The 18251-nt window shown below is 36.7% G+C and overlaps 9 protein-coding genes across 9 annotated transcripts; 5 read left to right on the forward strand and 4 right to left on the reverse strand.

Annotated features, from left to right (window-relative positions):
* Positions 1–1528: 1528 nt before the first annotated feature.
* GCK72_006375 (uncharacterized protein) lies at positions 1529–2466 on the reverse strand (the record flags this gene model as incomplete). Its single annotated transcript, XM_003113531.2, has 2 exons — positions 1529–2327; positions 2372–2466. The coding sequence occupies 2 exons, from the start codon at positions 2464–2466 to the stop codon at positions 1529–1531; spliced, it is 894 nt and encodes a 297-aa protein (XP_003113579.2).
* An 821-nt stretch (positions 2467–3287) lies between these two features.
* On the forward strand, positions 3288–3573 carry GCK72_006376 (uncharacterized protein; the record flags this gene model as incomplete). The annotated part of the gene is made up of 2 exons (XM_053725599.1): positions 3288–3343; positions 3393–3573. 2 exons carry the CDS (start codon positions 3288–3290, stop codon positions 3571–3573), a joined length of 237 nt encoding a protein of 78 aa, XP_053589793.1.
* A 104-nt stretch (positions 3574–3677) lies between these two features.
* GCK72_006377 (uncharacterized protein) lies at positions 3678–4234 on the forward strand (the record flags this gene model as incomplete). Its single annotated transcript, XM_053725600.1, has 4 exons — positions 3678–3707; positions 3756–3842; positions 3890–4074; positions 4123–4234. The coding sequence occupies 4 exons, from the start codon at positions 3678–3680 to the stop codon at positions 4232–4234; spliced, it is 414 nt and encodes a 137-aa protein (XP_053589794.1).
* Positions 4235–4368: 134 nt separating this feature from the next.
* GCK72_006378 (uncharacterized protein) lies at positions 4369–5068 on the reverse strand (the record flags this gene model as incomplete). Its single annotated transcript, XM_003113742.2, has 5 exons — positions 4369–4417; positions 4466–4546; positions 4595–4713; positions 4771–4932; positions 4991–5068. The coding sequence occupies 5 exons, from the start codon at positions 5066–5068 to the stop codon at positions 4369–4371; spliced, it is 489 nt and encodes a 162-aa protein (XP_003113790.1).
* A 2557-nt stretch (positions 5069–7625) lies between these two features.
* GCK72_006379 (uncharacterized protein) lies at positions 7626–8244 on the forward strand (the record flags this gene model as incomplete). The annotated part of the gene is made up of 2 exons (XM_003113709.2): positions 7626–7772; positions 8182–8244. The coding sequence occupies 2 exons, from the start codon at positions 7626–7628 to the stop codon at positions 8242–8244; spliced, it is 210 nt and encodes a 69-aa protein (XP_003113757.2).
* Positions 8245–10359: 2115 nt separating this feature from the next.
* GCK72_006380 (uncharacterized protein) lies at positions 10360–11947 on the forward strand (the record flags this gene model as incomplete). The annotated part of the gene is made up of 7 exons (XM_053725601.1): positions 10360–10647; positions 10841–10951; positions 10997–11135; positions 11201–11349; positions 11397–11487; positions 11535–11689; positions 11741–11947. 7 exons carry the CDS (start codon positions 10360–10362, stop codon positions 11945–11947), a joined length of 1140 nt encoding a protein of 379 aa, XP_053589795.1.
* Positions 11948–12254: 307 nt separating this feature from the next.
* GCK72_006381 (uncharacterized protein) lies at positions 12255–13022 on the reverse strand (the record flags this gene model as incomplete). Its single annotated transcript, XM_053725602.1, has 4 exons — positions 12255–12521; positions 12583–12759; positions 12806–12939; positions 12989–13022. The coding sequence occupies 4 exons, from the start codon at positions 13020–13022 to the stop codon at positions 12255–12257; spliced, it is 612 nt and encodes a 203-aa protein (XP_053589796.1).
* A 315-nt stretch (positions 13023–13337) lies between these two features.
* GCK72_006382 (uncharacterized protein) lies at positions 13338–14364 on the forward strand (the record flags this gene model as incomplete). Its single annotated transcript, XM_003113520.2, has 5 exons — positions 13338–13397; positions 13453–13640; positions 13692–14000; positions 14051–14191; positions 14235–14364. The coding sequence occupies 5 exons, from the start codon at positions 13338–13340 to the stop codon at positions 14362–14364; spliced, it is 828 nt and encodes a 275-aa protein (XP_003113568.1).
* A 492-nt stretch (positions 14365–14856) lies between these two features.
* GCK72_006383 (uncharacterized protein) lies at positions 14857–16291 on the reverse strand (the record flags this gene model as incomplete). The annotated part of the gene is made up of 7 exons (XM_053725603.1): positions 14857–14941; positions 14991–15085; positions 15129–15503; positions 15554–15684; positions 15729–15867; positions 16018–16153; positions 16197–16291. 7 exons carry the CDS (start codon positions 16289–16291, stop codon positions 14857–14859), a joined length of 1056 nt encoding a protein of 351 aa, XP_053589797.1.
* Positions 16292–18251: the final 1960 nt, after the last annotated feature.

Raw genomic sequence — 18251 nt, forward strand, 5'->3', positions numbered from 1 at the left:
CGTTTTAATTCAATCGTTTTATTTTTTGCATTAAAAACACAGCATTTTCCGGCTTTCAGGCGTCGCAGTGTATGAAAAAACGTCCGAGCCATCAGAATCATAGAAAATTAAATTCGCAACCTCATGAATCTTGAATGTAAGAAAAGAAACAGACTGAAGACATTATTTCTATCCATAGAACTAGGACCATCTCAACGAGCTCTTTCGAATGGTGTATTCATTCTCTCTGTACGATGAAAATGAACTGAGTTACGTGAGATTTAGTGAAATTTCAGTGTGTTCGGAAGTGTTCTCTACGTGGCATTCCGCTCAAAGTCCACTACGATTTCTTACAAACCACTTCCAATGACAATGCCATTAGATGTTCATAAACCACGGAAATAAGCTGGAATGTATGTACTATCCTATCATATTCAATTTTGTCACTCGTTCTAGCATAATTCGTGTCAAATGTATTCTGAACCACTTCATAGCTTTATAATGCATTTTTTCTCCTCATTCATTGTCGAATGCTCACCATTTTCCTGTGTTATCAACATTGCCTTTTCCACCGTTTACCGAGTTTTCTCCCCTACTACCCAGTTTTTCTGAAAATCATTGTGATGCGTTTTTGTGATGTAGCAATTTTCAAGCGAATCAATTTATTTCAGGTGAAAAGAAGAACGAATACACTTTGGATTATCTGATTACAAAACAAGAGAATGCAGGAAGCTATAGAAAAAAAACAAGTCACAGTGATGAGTACATTGAAGATAATACAATTTTCTCGCTTTTAATAACAACAAATCAAGAAAAAAATTCGAAAAAAAAATCGAGAAGAGAGCCCGAGGAAAACAAGAATTTCTACTTAGTTCAAGTTATAATGCTTTTCTATGATATGAACGTGCAACATAAACAACTTTAAAAGATGTTTCTGGAGGTTTGGTAGTCGTGTTAAACCATTTCTTCCTATTGTTCGAGATTTTAGTAGTGAGATGTTTAATCAAGCTAGTTTTGGCCAAACCACCATTATAAACCTGTAATGGGGACCTCTAAAATCGAAAATTTGACGTTCCAATTTGATGGTGGCACTGGTTCCATCACTTCTCGAAATATCATACCCTCCATTCAGTTCAAACGATAGGTATCCCATATCGTCGATTTCCTGAATGCAGTTTGGTTTTTGTATTGTTATACAGATCAGGTATGTAACAAGTTGCACAAAATCTTTGAAATTTGGCCATTACTCAATGAGTACCAGATCTTACAGTCCTACATGCTCCTACAATTAGAGTCCTAATATCTTTTAAGAGATGAAACTACAGACAAATGTATCATTCGATTTGAAACGCTCTAATATAATGTTATGAGTTTTTTGAATGCCCTGCGGCAAAAAATTTCAATTGATCTTGAAAAGCAAATCGTTACTGCTATTAGGTAGTTACGTGCTGAACTGATAAGCAATAGGATTCTAATAGGAGGGTGTACCCGCTGAGTTAAGACCCAAAGATCCAGAACTGCTTGAGTAATGGCTTTTGATATAAATGACTTACCCAGTGAAGACTCGTTTTACAGTGTCAACTCTTTCTTCAACTTCAATTCCATCAATTACTAAATCAGGATTCATTTGTTGGACGTCTGCATAGAAGGACTCAATTCTCGAATGGTTCCCATTCAGCCAACCCTTAATGAATCTATTGAAATCCATCTCTGTGAACGAAGTATATCTCATATATATTGACTTGAAAGTAGAAGAAAGTATATAATCCATTGTAATCCATTTTATCGGATACGTAAAACTTTTTCCGTATGCTTCAAAACGATCCAAATCAAGAAATCTGCGAATAAATGGTTTCAAATCCTTGACGACAGTCAGTTGAAGAGATAGTTCTCTGATATTAACATTCAATCTATCGAAAAACAATTTCAATCCGTTCTCATTTGTTTCAGATCCATAAAAGAAGAAGTTCGTCGGATATGGTATTCGCCCATTGAGCCATTCCACTATTGTGTTGACTTTATTCAGAGAAGAGTTTGAACTCAAATATATACCCGCAATGTTATTGAGATGATATAGGTCAAAGATGTAGTCAGCCCAAGTGAGAGACAATTGCAAATTTTTCTCATTGACATCTCCTGACAACTTGTTCATATCGACTTTCATATAATTCTCTCTTGTTTCGAAATAATCCTTTCCGATATGACAGTTACCCAGTGTGAACTTTCCAGGAGGGGTGAAAGAAACAACAGGAAGGTTCTCTTTAAAAGAAATCCGAATCTCGAATCGGAAAAGATTTGAAGTCTTGATGATGGAGCTACATTTCTTTGAAACGAATGAAAATTCGAGTCTGAATTAATGTTAATTACAGAAGAAAAATTCTTTTAAACCTACATTTCTCTTTGTTTAAAATTAGAAATCACATTATTCAAAACAACATAAGGAAGTTTTAAAAGAGGAAATGCCGGGGAACTTGAAATTTCATCCATTGGTACTGGGTCCTAGACGATGAAGAGGGGTATATGCACAGGAATCAATAGTATTAATGTAGAAGATGTAGAATGAGATAAAATCAATATGCACCGGTCACTATTTAAACACGTGCTCATTGACTTCACCAGAGAGGAAGTGTTTGGAATATATCGCTTTTGAAAGAGAATGAAAAGAGGATATTCTCTTGGAACACGGTCTGTCTGAAAATGAGTTAATTTGCTTTTTGTACTTTATTGATAACTGCTCCGACTTAATAGGGAACGACACCTTCGTCACAATGAGTATGATAAGAACAGTAAGAAAGGAGAGGTTTGACTAGTTTATTCAATAGTGTGACTAGGACAGGAGGATACTTTTAAGTAGTTATGAGCTGTCAAAGTTGTAAAATCGCACCTTTATGGTACACTTTTTCGTTGAATTTTTTATTGCATTTTCGTGCGAAACTGTTCACAGGAACTCCTAATATATTCTCAAATCATCCCTCAAGAATATTTCAAATTCAACAAACCTTCATGATTACCAAGTGCCCAATAGATCGGAGTAGTTGGGAATGTACTCTGAACAAGGCGAGTTTCCGAAGGACCTTCGGATCTGCTATGGTTGTCGTCCGTCGTCCGTACATTCTCTTGTTCTGTGATGAGATCTTGTCATTCGGGGTATCATCAACTTCGCAAATGCGAGAATCGAGCATTCTGAAGACCTGCAAGCGATGGTCAAAGTTCCGAATACATTCAGTGTTTGCACAAATCAACGTGGATTCTTGAGTTTTGAATTCCAATAAAAACATTTCAGACGTGGTTCATACTCAACACAAGTTATGGATGGACTCAAATTAATTTCATTGAACACAAGATTCTGTGAAGTTACTAATTTGTAAGGATTTTAAAAGCATTTAATTTTCGAGAATCGCTTTAAATTTCAGCTTCCTCTATCTGAACCAAAGCGATCCCGATTCTTCAATGTCTTGGTTCGTGAAGGAATTGTATGAATCAGAGCTGAAAGGAGAGCAAGTCTATGTTCTTGCTCATATCCCACCTGGAGATTCGGAATGTCTCGAAGGATGGGCATTCAATTATTATCGAGTTATTCAGAGGTATTCCTAAATTATATGATTCCATCCAATGGAAATTTCAGATTTGAATCTACCATTGTCGCTCAATTCTTTGGACATGATCACTTGGATTATTTCACTGTTTTCTATGAAGACATGCATGATATCATGAGTAAACCAATTGGAGTGAGTCTATTTTCACAAGATAGTTTCCATTGAAAAAGAGGTTTTCAGGTTGGATACGCTGCTCCATCAGTCACTACTTTCGAATATCAGAATCCAGCTTATCGAGTTTATGAAATTGATCCATACAACAAATTTGTAAGTTTTCGATTTCCTTCTCAATTTTCTTCAACTTATCATTTCAGAAAATAGTGGATTTCACAACATATTCTGCTGATCTTGAAAAGGCGAACGAGAACAACAAACCAGTTTGGGAGAAACTGTATTCTGCAAAGGAAGCATATGGAATGACGGATTTGTCTCCGATTTCGTGGAATAAAGTCATCCAAAAGCTGATAAAAAGCGATAAGAAACGGCAGCAGTTCTACAAGTACATTTTTTCTTAGTTTGTTCTGAAATCTTATTGAATTCTTTGCAGATACGCATTCCGAAACTCTTCTCCACATTGTGATACCACGTGTGAACTTCAACTTATGTGCAATCTTAGAATGGGTCACCACAATTCTACGCTTTACTGTCCTACTTTTTGATTCTCGAATATTTAAAATTCATATTAATGCTCGAATGTACAAAAAGATCTTCAAGAGAAAATAAATAGTGAAATTGAAAAAGGTGATAAAATATTGAACAACAAAAGAGAATATAACAAGTTTCATCGTGATTTTTATCCGTCAGTAGCCAATGGATTCGCGTGGATTGTTACACTTTGTATTCTGAAAACTAGATGATGAGAAATTCATTCATACACTCGATTTACTCACTTTTGTTGCACCAGAGGACGATATTTACTGTCTACTTTGATCGTTTCCAGCTCTTCTAATGTGTCAAATCCGTCAATTACTCTGAAATGTTTGTTTTCACTACGATAAACCTTTAAAAAGTTTTCTTACTTTCCGAATAACGTGTATTTCATATCAAGATGTGCTTGCTTCGCGTAGGTGATGAAGAACTGTGACCGATTTGTATCCGGGCCATTGTTTGCCATCGAAACGCATCCACGAGTGTCATGCTACAAAAAAATACATATTCGTATGAAATATTGTACAATAAATTTGAGAGTACTTACTTTCAATGCACTAACAAATTCGTCTTCAAACTGTCCTCCCCAAATGCTCTCGCCTCCTTTTCCGGAGTGAGTCGGATCACCAGTTTGCACCATAAAATCTTTGATATTTCTATGGAAAATGCAACCGTTGTAGTAGTCGCTAGCACATAGAGCAAGGAAATTCTGAAAATTGGTTTTTTTAGTACAAAAAAAGAAGCAAAATGGTAATGTTTGGGTTAACCTCACAAGCCTTCGGTGCGTCGTCTACGTAGAGCTCGATTTTGATGTCTCCAGAAGTGGTGTGAAGCGTGACTGACATTCTGTAACAAGGAAAATGTTCAAAGTTGGTAAGGATATTTTATTTCTAGGCAAAGAATACTGAAAAACCTCTCATAAATTCGAATTTCGCATTTAATGGTAGTTGTTCACGAGAATTACACGCGCATGTGGCCGCTTCGTTTCCTCGGCCACCAGTGAAAAATAAACGCGGCAGTTCAAATTCAAATCTAACTTTTTCCAACTTGTACAGTTTGCACAAGATTGCTATTTGGCTATACCAGAATGCAATAGAAACTAAAAACTAGCAATAGAGTTTTCAATTTCAAAATTCATTCCAGAACAGTTGTGAGCCGATTTGTGAGTTCACCACCGCTGGAAACATTAAGGAAGTCTTGCAAGTTGATGCTCGAAACAAAAGTTCATCTTTAATATGACGACATGAATATCCATCAATTTCAAAATATTATGTGTCTAGCTCTCAACAAATCATAAGATATTCGTTTCCCTCGAGATTTCCAGAAAACTTCCGAATTCCCCGAAAACATATCAGTTCCTTTAACCTTTTTGGGTGTTTTTTGTTCTCAAAACTGCTATACATTTCTTCAGAAAAAAGGAAGATGGCTACATAAGAAAAGCTGTGAATTCAATTTTCAAATTTCAAGAAGATTCTCAGAGACTACGAAAAAACATCATTTCCGTCCAATTGTTACGTATTCAATTGTCTTCTGACGTGGCACAATCCCAACCAATCAACTTCCTTTTCAAGTTAAAAATAACGAGAAACGAAAATGAGACTAATTAGAACAAGGAAAGTATCTTTTTAGCACGACTAAAGCACATATCCACTTATTCCTTTAAATTTTCCTTCTTTTTTTCCAGAAACGATCAACAATCTCCAGAAGTATTTTTCCCGAAATATTATGAATTATTCACAGTTTACAGAAGAATATAAAAATTCATGGGAAATTTTATTTTTGAGTTTATACAGAGCGTTCAATAAGACACTGTTCCCTCTGAAAATTCTTTCCGTTCGCTTCAAAACTAATTGGATTTTCTTTTGTCTTTTTGAAACGGAAACTGCCGAACGAATACTAATTTTTGGTTTCTCCGAACTCTTTTTCACGTTCAAACGATGGTGACTAATGATTTCATGTGGATTTTTGTATCCGTCTGTTTCCTTCTTTCTGACGTTCAAATATTCTAAAAATGAAATTGTCCTTTATATCTGAAAATTTGAATTCTCGTCTTCTGACGCACGAATTTCTTCAAAAGATCTAAATTTCTGATTTTTCTCTGAAATTGAAATTTCCAGACACAATGAATGGGAAAGGAGAGTATAATCACTGGGTGAAGGAAACGAACAATTATGTCTTGGTCTTTCAGTTTTTCCAACAAATTACAGTATACCGAGTTGTCAAAATGGCGAAAAACATGTGGTGACTAGAATCTTTTAATGTTTGGATTCTGATTTCTCAACTTTTGAATAAATTAGAAAAGGGAAAACATAAATTGAAGCATGACAGCTAGGCTGGAAGGTGGAAAGCTTTCAGATTTTAAAGGCATTGGTTTAGAACTATTCATTTAGCTCTTGAAAACAAGATACTGGGAATTTGTAGAGGTCTGCGTGATTTACGATTGAAAGTAGAGTAGATTCTCAGAAACTTTCGATTCCGATTTCCTAGGAATTTTTTCAGAAGAAACTAGAGTGGACTGAACTTCAATTTTTCGGTTGGAGTCCCAACTCATGTCAATCAAAAACACTGCTTTCTACTGACCACATTCTCCGATTTTTGTCAAATTTCATTCTTTTTGCATTCTTCAATCTCTAAACTCCTGATATATTTCATCGTTTCTCTTCTTCTCATCATTAATAAATCAGTCTGTATGAAGCATGTTTCATTTCAGATTCTGTTCCATTACACTTTTCTGAATATCAAATGTCATTCTTCAAAAAAACTCCCTCGTAAACCTACCGTATTCCCGTATATTCGATTCATAAGATACGAACTGCATTCTCTTTGAAATAAAGTAATATCCTATATGAATATATTCTGCAGAGCCAGTAGCTGTTCAACGTCATTTCATTGTTCTCTTCGTCCTTTTCTCCTCATAAATCGGAATGAATTTCTCGAATTCTCTCCTTCTTCATCTTCTTCTTCATTCCTATTCCACCCCTTTTCTGCTCTTTCTTGTCATCTTCTGAATCTTCTTGTTTCTTCTTTTTCTTCCATTTTCTCGTCTCAAATTCTGTTTCCAATTATATCAATTTTCTCATTGCATGTCCTTTTTTTCGTCTCCTTCAACCCCCTTCTACCAGATGCAGAGCCTCTTTTCTCAGAAGACGTGCAGAAGTTTCATCAACGGAACAAGAATTCCGAAGGATTTGTACTGGACACATATTTGAATTCCATCTCCTTCCACACCCATTCCTCATTCTAATCTCTTCTTTCCCTCTCCTTTTTCCATCATCAATCTTTCTATGCACAGACTCCGCCCACTTCTTTGTCTTCTCTCTCTCCCTCCGAATCTCTTGGTCATACTGGCACACACCCTCACACTTTCATTTTGAACCAAAAAAGGTCTACAGAATGGCAACAATGCGTTCTATCCTTGTCATCCTCTTGCTTCTTGCTCTCTTTGCTCAAACAACTGAAGCTGCGAAGTTCGGTTCGAGACACTTCCAACCAAAATACTTCCGTTACCGTCGTTGGGATCCAACTCACGACTTCTATGATGACTATGAGGTGAGTAGGTTATAATAACTATCTATGAGTTATGATAAATGTGTAAGAGCGGATCTCTCTCATGCAAATACGCTCTGAAAACTACTGTAGCCAGTTTTCGGTATCATTTTTCTAGAGCTTCCCTCGCACGGAATTTTTCAAAGAGTCTCCAAAAAAAGAGAGTATCTCGAACTTTTCATCTTTCTCAGAAGCTCTCTACTTCTGCAAAAAATTCGAAGTAACACAAAAGAAAAGTAGATTTAGTGTCCTTTTGTGTCTCCAGAATCCTCTCGACGTCACTCATAATCTTTGCAACATCATTGACCATCTGATGTCTTAAGACTAACGAAATGTTTCGTAATCTTTGAAATTCAACATTTAGAATTCTTTTTAAAAAAGCAATCGAAAGACTAAATTCATAAATTTTCAGTTCACTCGCGAAGTTCGTCGTCCATTCCATCCGATGGCATATCGACAACGTCTTCAACGCTAATCGGCGGTTTCTCGAACTTTCTGTTGAATTAAAAAACGAATAAAAGAATGTTTCTTTGTCTCTTCTTCTTTTAGTCTTTTCATTCTTTATTATTACTACAACAAAACAATGCCCTGCTTCGGAATCCTCTTCTATTTTTTCTTTGTCGGAATCTCTCGAACACGATAAAAGCTGAGAGAATCCGCATCGCTCAAGTTCGAGCCAAAATGCAGGCGTTTTTTGTTTTTCTGAAAAGGGAAATAAAAATCAATGAATCTGTAATTAAAGTGAAGAAATGCTTACGAAAGCGGGAAGATTGTATGAGTCGGAGGTTGTCCATCGAAGCACAAAACAACATGAAACGGACTGAAAATAAATAATTTTTAGGTTAAAACTAACCAGGAAAAACAAATTCAAATGGGATCAAGATATGAATAATTTTCTAATTTACATGTCTGACTCCTCGGTTGAAAACAAACTTACTCCGACTAGAATAGAGAAGAAATAATAAAGAAAACCTTGATAACTGAGAACAAGAACATCATACTCTTCATATAGACTCATTTCTGGAAATACTCAAATTCGGATATGTGGATTCGGGAAGAAGCAGGAAGTAATGAAGTTCACGTTTATTTGGAATATTTTTCACAGTAGCTTTCTCTGCCGAGAGAAAGTACACGACGAGGCGGATTATGGAAAGAAGTTGTTTATATGAGGGCACGACTCTGACGAATTTAATTGTAACAACACAGGTACAATGTAAAAAAGGCTAACTTGAACTGCCACCTTCAGAGACAAGTACCGTAAAACCTCTTATAGAGGTGCACCCCGTAAGAAGAGTTTGGTGCACAATATCTCAACTGCCTTGATAGATATCAAATTTTTTCCAACTAAAGAAATATTTCAAAAGTATTCCGCTATATTTTGCCTGTTGGCAACTTTTTGATATCTCCTTTGAGGAAAAAGATATACCGCGTTAAATAGGCTTTGCCGGGAGCACCTCTATTTGAGGTTTTACGATATGTTTTATGGATATGTAACATCAAGAAAACGGTTTTCTCACAGTGATTGTCTGAATTTTTGATTGTTTTATCAAATTTTGGTCCGACATTCCTTTACGCTGGAAAGTATAGTTTTCAGAGAACAGTCAACTTTTTTCTTATATTCTGAAACCAACTTAATTAACAAATGACGTAAGAATCAACTAGTCTCTATGCACCTGTTATCAGTTCTTGTCTTTAGAAGATTATGGTTTTATCTAACAATAACTTTGAGTCCGAAACCTACGCTTTTATAAATTGGGTTACTACTTTCATAGTGAACTTTGAGATAGTAGAAATCGGAAATGTTTTTCGCTTTCACAGCACGTGAGACTTACAAATTCAGTAGACGTTGTAGGGTTGAAATGATTTGAATTTTGGAACTTCCGGGATTGTAGAACCAGACAGTTTCAAAAAATATTTTGAGAAGTACACAAAAAGCTGATTAGTTGAATAATTTCCTATCTATGGTGTAGCATAAGTGGCATGTTCCCTCCTACAATAAATAAATACATAAATACATAAATCTTTTTCAAACTCTTCCTTTCAGTTTTTCTCTAACTTTTCGTGCCCTGCACCTTATTGAAATCGGTAAAATATTTTCAAAAAGATAACGAGTTCATTACTAATTCCTGTATGATCTTCCTAGAATTTCATAATTCTCATCGGCGTAATCTAATTTCATGTCAACCCTTTTCGACACAATTCTTTATGGTCAACCCACGTGAAAAATGCAAAGATCAACGTCACAAAACATATCAAAAACCAAAATAATCCTATTTATAATTCACTGTTCTCTATTTCTTTTTCCAAATTATTTCACAGACACAAAATTTGCAGTAATGACTGGAATGACGTCAGAGGTCATAACCAATAAAAAACCTTAATTCCCTGTAACCTTGCTCCTTGTCAAAGAAATCACTCTATCTGCGTCTCTCGTTTCAATTTATATTTTTTATGATTTAAAAACTACAATCAGCGTTATAAATTATCGACCGAGACACACAAATTGGCTTATCATTTTCATTCTCTCCTACTGAAATAGAAAAGAAGAGAGAAACACAATTTTCAGCGCACTCACTCAGGTACTCGGAGCATGCGAGTGCTCACAGTTCTTCTTCTTTTCTTATTAGCCACTACCTCTTTTCAATCTATCAATCCAGTTATCTCTCCAGTTCAACTATTCTGTCCTACTGTAGGAACTAATGCATATGCTTTGGTTACTGTAACCGAAGGATTATCTCAAATTGATTTTGAAGGCATTCTTGAAAGTTATGCAAAGTTTATGCCATTTAATTCAACTCAACAAATCAAATATGATTTTTATTTTGGAACTAATTACTCTACGATAGTTACTACAAACGATCTGGCATTAGAAATCGAGGTATGACCATCTACCCAATAGTTGCATATCTGCTTTTTCAGTTATGGAAAAATGACTCAACCTACATCAGTATGTTATGGCACAGTTCTAAAACAAATGGAGAAACGGATGAATTGGTTGGAATAGCCAAGTCGATGCTGGATAACGTATCTGCTATTCATAGTATTTCTGTTTTGAATTCAGTCAGTTTCAGGTCGCAAAGGACAATCAACAAGACACAACAGTCTATTTGAAGAAGCAGGTGGTGTTGATGACGGATTATGTTCCAATCAATGTAACTAACGTTTTCAATAAAAACACAAATGTAAGCAACTCATCAAAAGTCTCAGTTTAATTCCCTTGTTTTCAGGAAAACACGCAACGCCTTGGAATCATGTTCGCTCTTGACCTGACTCCACTTGACAACGCAGCTGAATTTCCTGTTTTTAAAACTGATGAAGAGAATGTTGGAGGGACTCGAGCTATTTTCCAGGAAACCAGAGACTTTGGTTTGTTTCTGTGACAGTTATTTTCCCAACTTTAATTCTAGAATTTCCTGCATTAATTCATGAAGAAAAACCGTTATCCGATGTATATGTATTTATGACTTCTGCAAATATGTCTCAGTTAATGCAAGTGATTGAAAACACAATTGGGGGACCCACTTGTCAACTGTCTCCAACAAAAATGTATTCAACGTTTATTCACACTCAACTTGTTCAGGTTTCGTTTCGATTTCTCTCGAGTTGTGAATTGTTATTATTTTCCAGAATGACACCGTTTGGGAGCTAGTCATTCCATGGCTGGGACAGAAAACTCACAACTTTGCTTCGAATTGTATGAAAGCTCTCGGGCATTTCAGTGAGTAACATCTTCACTTTTTCGATTCCCAATATTATTATTTCCAGAAACCAAAAAGAATTGTACCATGTCGAAAGAACAGGTAGTCAATGATTTTGTACAACTGATTCATATGGCCAACAATCAAACTTTCGCCTATTTATTTTTGGATGACACATCATGTGCAACAACTGAAAACCTGACAACAACGATTCAAGATTCGGTAGATTGGTTTAAAATTCTGGAACTTTGATTTCACGACTTCAGATTTCAGACACACATTCGAATTGTTGTGGAGGATGGGTTGAATGATGTTTATGAAGATTTCACACTTCCATTGGTCAATTTGGGATTTTTGGATAAAACAGTAGACAATCAAGTCATTTACAACAATATTTTCTATCTTCAAAACTTCTCAACATCTTGTACAGATGAGATTCCAATGGGTTTGGCAGTTCAATACATTATGTATTCATTGTAGAATATTACAGTACCCCTTGCCCCTTCTCGACCGTGGCATCGTCCCAAATATCTTTCGATTGCTTTGGATGACATGCTGACCATTTTCATTTGTGCAACAATATCAGTGACTACTTTTGGAATTCTCATTTATCGTCATGTGAGCAGAAAACATCAACAACAAGTCGAATTATTGAGTGAACTTATGTTACAACCAAGGATTTATAAGTGAGTTCTGATTGAAGAAAAAGAAGAATTCCATCATTTATTCTCAAAAACTTCTCATAAAATCTAGTGTAGCATTTAATTTTTGAAAGGCAGCAGCTCGATTATTTCGCGAATTTATCACTGGTCTTCGATTTCGAAGCAGCCAATTCGTTCTCATCTGGAACGAGACTCTCCAGTTTACTCTCTTTGGCAATAACTTGTCTCGAAAGAGTATTGATATTTGCAATCTTTTTGATAAGATCCGAAGAAATTGGATGTCCGTTGTTGATTTCGTACGTTGCTTCGGCCACAATTTCATCACAAAGTACTTTGAGAGCTCCATTTTGACTTCTATTGTGGGCACTGTACGAGCTGTTCTTCTCATTTTCCTCAAAACGAGCACGGATTTTCTGGAAAGAATCTAGTTTGAAGAACCGAATCTGGATTTACCATTAGAAGAGGAAGACATTGTTCCAATTTCTCCTTGTTCTTCTTCTCTTTCTCCTCACTTTTCGCAATTGTAACTGTCTTTTGAAGTGAACTTTGACTCAATGAATCATTTTGGTAGTCGAGATCTTCGGCACGGTCCTTGAAATAGGTCGATGCATCGTTGATAACTTCCATAGTCTGAAATATTTGCATGACATCTTCTGGATGAATTCAGAATCCTCACAGTGCTATGCACTCCGTTTTCGATACGATTGTATGCCACATAACGAAGTTCAATCTTTTCCATTGTATTACCAATTTTCTTCTTGTGAATCACAACACATTTTCTCGGAATCTCTGCATCTTCAGATGTGTACGCTGAAACTATTCAACTCAGTTTCTGGAAAACAGAGTGTTATGAATTTACCTTTTGCCTCGTAGCCTGCGGATTTTCTCATCATCGTTTCAGCCAATAAACGTGATTATTCGCTTCACTTATGAAAAACGGAACTGATTTCTAATATCAAACTCCTACTGGTTTCAACTGAAATCTAGTTTACAAATAGTTTATGTTCACGTGGGAATGTAGAGAATGAAATAAAACTCGTGCTACAGTATTCCTTCTTTATTTCAGAGCACCAAAAGAATGCCCGAAAGTTGCTCGTCTGCCATGGGAAATTAAATCAGAAAATGTTCATATTGACACCGAATTTCTTCTTGGAGAAGGTACAATATCTAACGTTTATTTGGGAAAATTGAAAGGAAAATCCCCGATAATGCAATGGATTGATAGAGTTGAAATGAAACAATATCAAGACTGTGCAGTAGCTGTAAGAGTGAGTTAACTTCTTTTTCTTCCAGTTTCCACTCGATAAATTCTATTGTTTTCAGGTTCCACGTCATTTCGATGAACCAGAAGAAGACCAACTTCAACGAGAAATTGCTTCGATGAGACAACTGAGACATCACGATCATATTGCACTTCTTCTCGGATGGACAAATAAGAATGATTTAGTTTGTTCACTTCTCGAACTGACCCATATGAATCTCATCAAATATCTATCACAAATCAAGGAAACGTAGGTTTTTTTCTATTCTTTTCAGTCATTTTTCATACGATTTATTTCCAGAGCTGAACAGAATAACTCATCTGGATTCACTCCAATGAGTCGTATTCCATTTCAAGTTCTCTATAAAATAATATTTGAAGTTTGTGATGGAATCGAATATATTCATTCAAGAAATCTTGTTCATCGTGACTTAACTGCAAGAAACGTTCTTCTGACGACTGGGTTACGTGCTAAAATATCAGGATTCGGGTTCTGCTCTGAACCAGATGATCCAAAATTCACTGCGAATTCACTTGCTCTTCGATTTCTGCCAGTTCGTTGGCTTGCTCCAGAGTGTTTCATTGGGAAATTCAGTGTAAAAAGTGACAGGTATAAATAATTTCCGTGGAGAAGAACGCTCTCCGATTGTTTATTTTCAGCTGGTCCTTTGGAGTTCTTATGTATGAAATATTCTCATTGGGTGAACAACCGTACGAAGACTTGTTTCGACCAGAAGAAATAATTGAAAGCATTCGAAAAGGACGAGTTCCAGCGCATCCAAAATATTGCTCTAAACAAACGTAAGGTTTAAAAAGTTTTATTGAAAATCTCTTTTCGTTTTAGATACAAAATAATGCAGAGCTGCTATCAATCATTTATGTCACGACGGCCTAATTTCACTCAATTGAAGAATGCATTCCATGTCCAATCTACAAATTATTATCACAATCCGGCATTTGAGCCTGATTATTAGTTCTTGAGTCTGCTTCCGAATACGGGTACACGAAATCAATTTGTGAATTTTCAAAGCTTTATTCAATTATTTATTATGAACACAAATGTATAAAAAATTCACCTGAACGAAATGTTTACAGTGATCTGCTGTTGCTATGCAGTTTCAGCTTTAATTTTCAAGGATTAAACTGTTTTGTCAATATTTTTGTTGATTTTCAAACATTTTTGTAAAAACTCTTTTTAAAAATTCTTCAAAACCGTCCAAATAAAACAGAATGTCTGCGCGTAAGATTTAATGCATCGTACGTGGTTGTGTGTAGCGCGCCGAAATACCGTAAGGCAAAAATATTTTTTTTGAACTTCAACTTTTTTTCCAATTTTTTGTTTATTTCTTTTGCTTCGAAAGTTTTAAAGTTCAAACAAAGGGTAATTTAAAAGTTTTTGATTTATCTTGTTTCCTTTCTACCCCTCTCTTTTCATTCAATCATTTCTGTTCAGACCGCCGATATAACTAATTTTTTCCGATTCGACATGATCTTTTGTCTTCTGTATGAGTTCCTCGTAGAGAATCGTATTTTTCATCTAGTTTCTCGTATCTGAATGAATGCTACAGGAATATTTATAGTTTCAATTATCAATACTCACTTTATGCAGTATTTCAACGCACTCTCCGGCGTTTCGAACTTTCTTGTCTTATTGGGGAAAACGGAGTTGAGCACGTTTTTGAAAAAATCATCGTACTAAAAATCGTTCACTTTTTCTCAAATTTTTATGCTCTCTCACCCCATCAATACTTCCATTTTTTGCTGCTTCCGTATCGAGGCATGATTCTAAACTATCCACTTCGTATAGCCAGCTAGCCAGTAATGAGTTGTAAATCGGTAGCCCATCTCGAAATGCCAAGTTATTGGTCATTCGATTTAATTTCCATAACCAATTATATTTCTCAGACAAGACATCAGATTGAGAGATTTGTCGGTCCAATGAAATGAAACAAACTCCTTTCCTTGTTTGTACTGTATTCCTGCAGTCGGACCAAGGCGACCATTCCAAGGAGATCGAAATAGGAATTCCTGCTGGAAGAGTCGGGAACGAAATGGGCAATCTACAAGATGATGCGGGATTCTCACAACCTTGTTCTCTAATCGACGTTCTGAACTGAAAGAATTCAACTTTATGGGTTTTTTCATGTTGAATAGTAATCCTACATCGTAACAGGACCAATCATTTAAACCATTTCTCGCGAAACACGTTTCCTGATCATCAAAACGTTCCGCTTCATTAGTATCGATCCAGAAGTGGTCGGGAAAACTACGAGCAGAAGAAGAGCAGCCGTTTGCTGGAATATTCTCTGTGAATTCAGATTGATAACTTCAGTCTCACAGATTTCCTTAATTTTGTTAATGTGTTTATTTGACACATGGCGCACTGGAAGAATCGCAATAAGAACATGAAAATATCTTTGTGAAGCGACAGAATCCTCATCAAAACAGAAATAGACACCTTGAGATCTGACATTCGCCTGAAATTTCAGTTGTGGATTGTTCCAGAATCAAGTGTTGCTTACATTTTCGATCACTAAATATCCATTCTCCTGGTGGTAATACGGTTCGCTTATTGTTTCATTTGATTCAGTTTCTCTGAAAGTCTTCAGTTTCTACAGCTTTCATACCCGAAAATACGTTTCATCTTCTAAAAAATCAGCATTCTGCACCATTTCTATATCGGGACCATCTTTGGATCCAAACGTTTCGCCCTTCTCCATAAAATCATCAATATTTCTAACTCGTGCCCATCCTTTCGGGTTTCTGTAACGTTATATTTCTCTCGTTCATTATGTTCCTTTCCTACCCATTCAATACCAGAGCAATGTTACACATAACACACTCAATCCTAACTTTCTCTCCCGGATAGTAATACACTGGTTTCAATACTGTATCGTGCATACATTCTCTCTCATAAAACGACTTTGAGAAAAGTGATTCTATGTATGTTCGCTTATCTTCTGTAATTGTAGCCGTTCTCCAAACATCGTCAGCTGGGAAAACGTTAAGATAAGTTGAACTTTCCGAGATGGTTTCCTGTTATTTGATGTCTGAAGTAGCTGTATATCCCTCGATCTCACTTTTTTATTAGTTGTATACTGTATCCCATTTGATGAACCGAACAAAGTTATGCAGAGAATCACATTCCGGAAATTCATATTTTTAGAAATGAAAATCAAATAATCAAAATGCGAGAAGTAACCTTTCGTCTAAGCGCAGTTCTCAGTGTGTCCTCTATTTTCGATTTTCAATCTTTTTTCTTTATTCGCAGTATGAATGACCTTAGTCGCGAGTGGCCTCATTCGCAGCATTTGACAGGCGAACGTACCCGTTCATTCGTCGCTTAGCGGACATCATTCGCGTTGTGCACACACTGAGATGAAGAGATCATTCGCAAACGTTGTGCTCTAGAAGACGCAGACATTTTCCGTCTCCCTTCCGCGCCTAGGCCGCATCGGTATTTATGAACGCGTGCGGAAGCAAACATAAAATCTATCGATTAACTTGGGCGTTCACAAATGTTGCATTCAGTATTTGGCGCTACCAGTGATAATACAAGAAGTTATAATAATTGTAGGATTAATAAGTTTCATCTCCACTTCGTCCATGTTCTTCTTTTTCTCGATTATCCCGCCGCCGCGTCTTCTCGTGTCGTGTCTCGTAGTAGTCAATGACGGAAGGCAAGCACACACACCCTGGCACCACCTCCTCTCTCGCGCCTATCGCATCCCCGCTTGTCTCCTTTTTGTCTATGTCTCTTTTTTAAGTGTACTGTCTAATTCTAACGGTGCTAGTCGCCGCGTCTCACCCCTCTTCTTCAGCTCCCTTCTTTTGTTTCTTTCTCTTCCTGCTGACGCTCCCCTCCCCTTGTCTTGTGAATGTGTTTCTTCTTTTTTCGTTCATGCCCCTCACCTTTTGGCGCATTGCCAAAAGTGCGTGAGAAGCCGCAGTTCGTCGTGCCTATGCGCATCTCGGTTTCGGGGCGGGAGCAGGCGTGGCATCGCCCCGCCCTCTTCTTGTACGCCGTATTGTGTTCTCTACAATTCTAGCCAATAATATCATAACACTAGAGAGAGAGAGAGCATGTGAGAGTGACAAAAAGTCTGAAAATGCTAGAAAGAAATGTTTCAGTTTGTGATTGAAGCGTTGTTTCATCTAACCACGTGAAGCAAGAGACACAGTCATCTAAAGACGAGCATAAAGTCACGTGCATGCTTGGATTGTGTCTTCTGAATCGAATAAGATCTGAATGAAAAGAAAACTACTGGCACTAACATTCCAAGTCTTAACAACACTAATTTCAGGATCTTCCTAAACTTTCGATTTACCATATCGCCTATTAATACTGTCTGAAATACTGAACATATCCTCCCACGTGTGATCACAGCTGGTCACTTCGTCGCCGCCCCCAGCTCTCTGGTTCTCATGTCTATTTATTGACTGATGTGTGTCCATCTCTGGCTTCATTTCTCTTCCACTTTTCTACGATTCAAATGACGTCATCGTGTTCATCAACTCTTCGGCGCCAACTCGTTATGCTCACCGGCGCCAATTCCTGACGCTTCACTCCGTTTGTCTCGAAACCATTTTTTGTTGATCACGAGCTCGCAGTCTAATTTTATGCAAAGTATTTGGCAAATAGCTCCTCAATGGGTCTCAATGTAATCGACTTTCTATCTCGTGCATACGTACCAACGGTTTTTATCCCTTCTCTGAGCGTCAACTGCGCGTCAACTATGGAGGTTCCTGGAGTTTTCAGATAATTCAATAGTAAATATTTCTAAATCTTTCTATATGTAACTGAATCGGCACCCTGTGACTCCCTGTGACTACAAATATGACGAAACATTCCGAAATCGCC

This window comes from Caenorhabditis remanei, chromosome II (genome assembly GCF_010183535.1).
Source record: "Caenorhabditis remanei strain PX506 chromosome II, whole genome shotgun sequence".
Classification (NCBI taxonomy): Eukaryota; Metazoa; Nematoda; class Chromadorea; order Rhabditida; family Rhabditidae; genus Caenorhabditis; species Caenorhabditis remanei.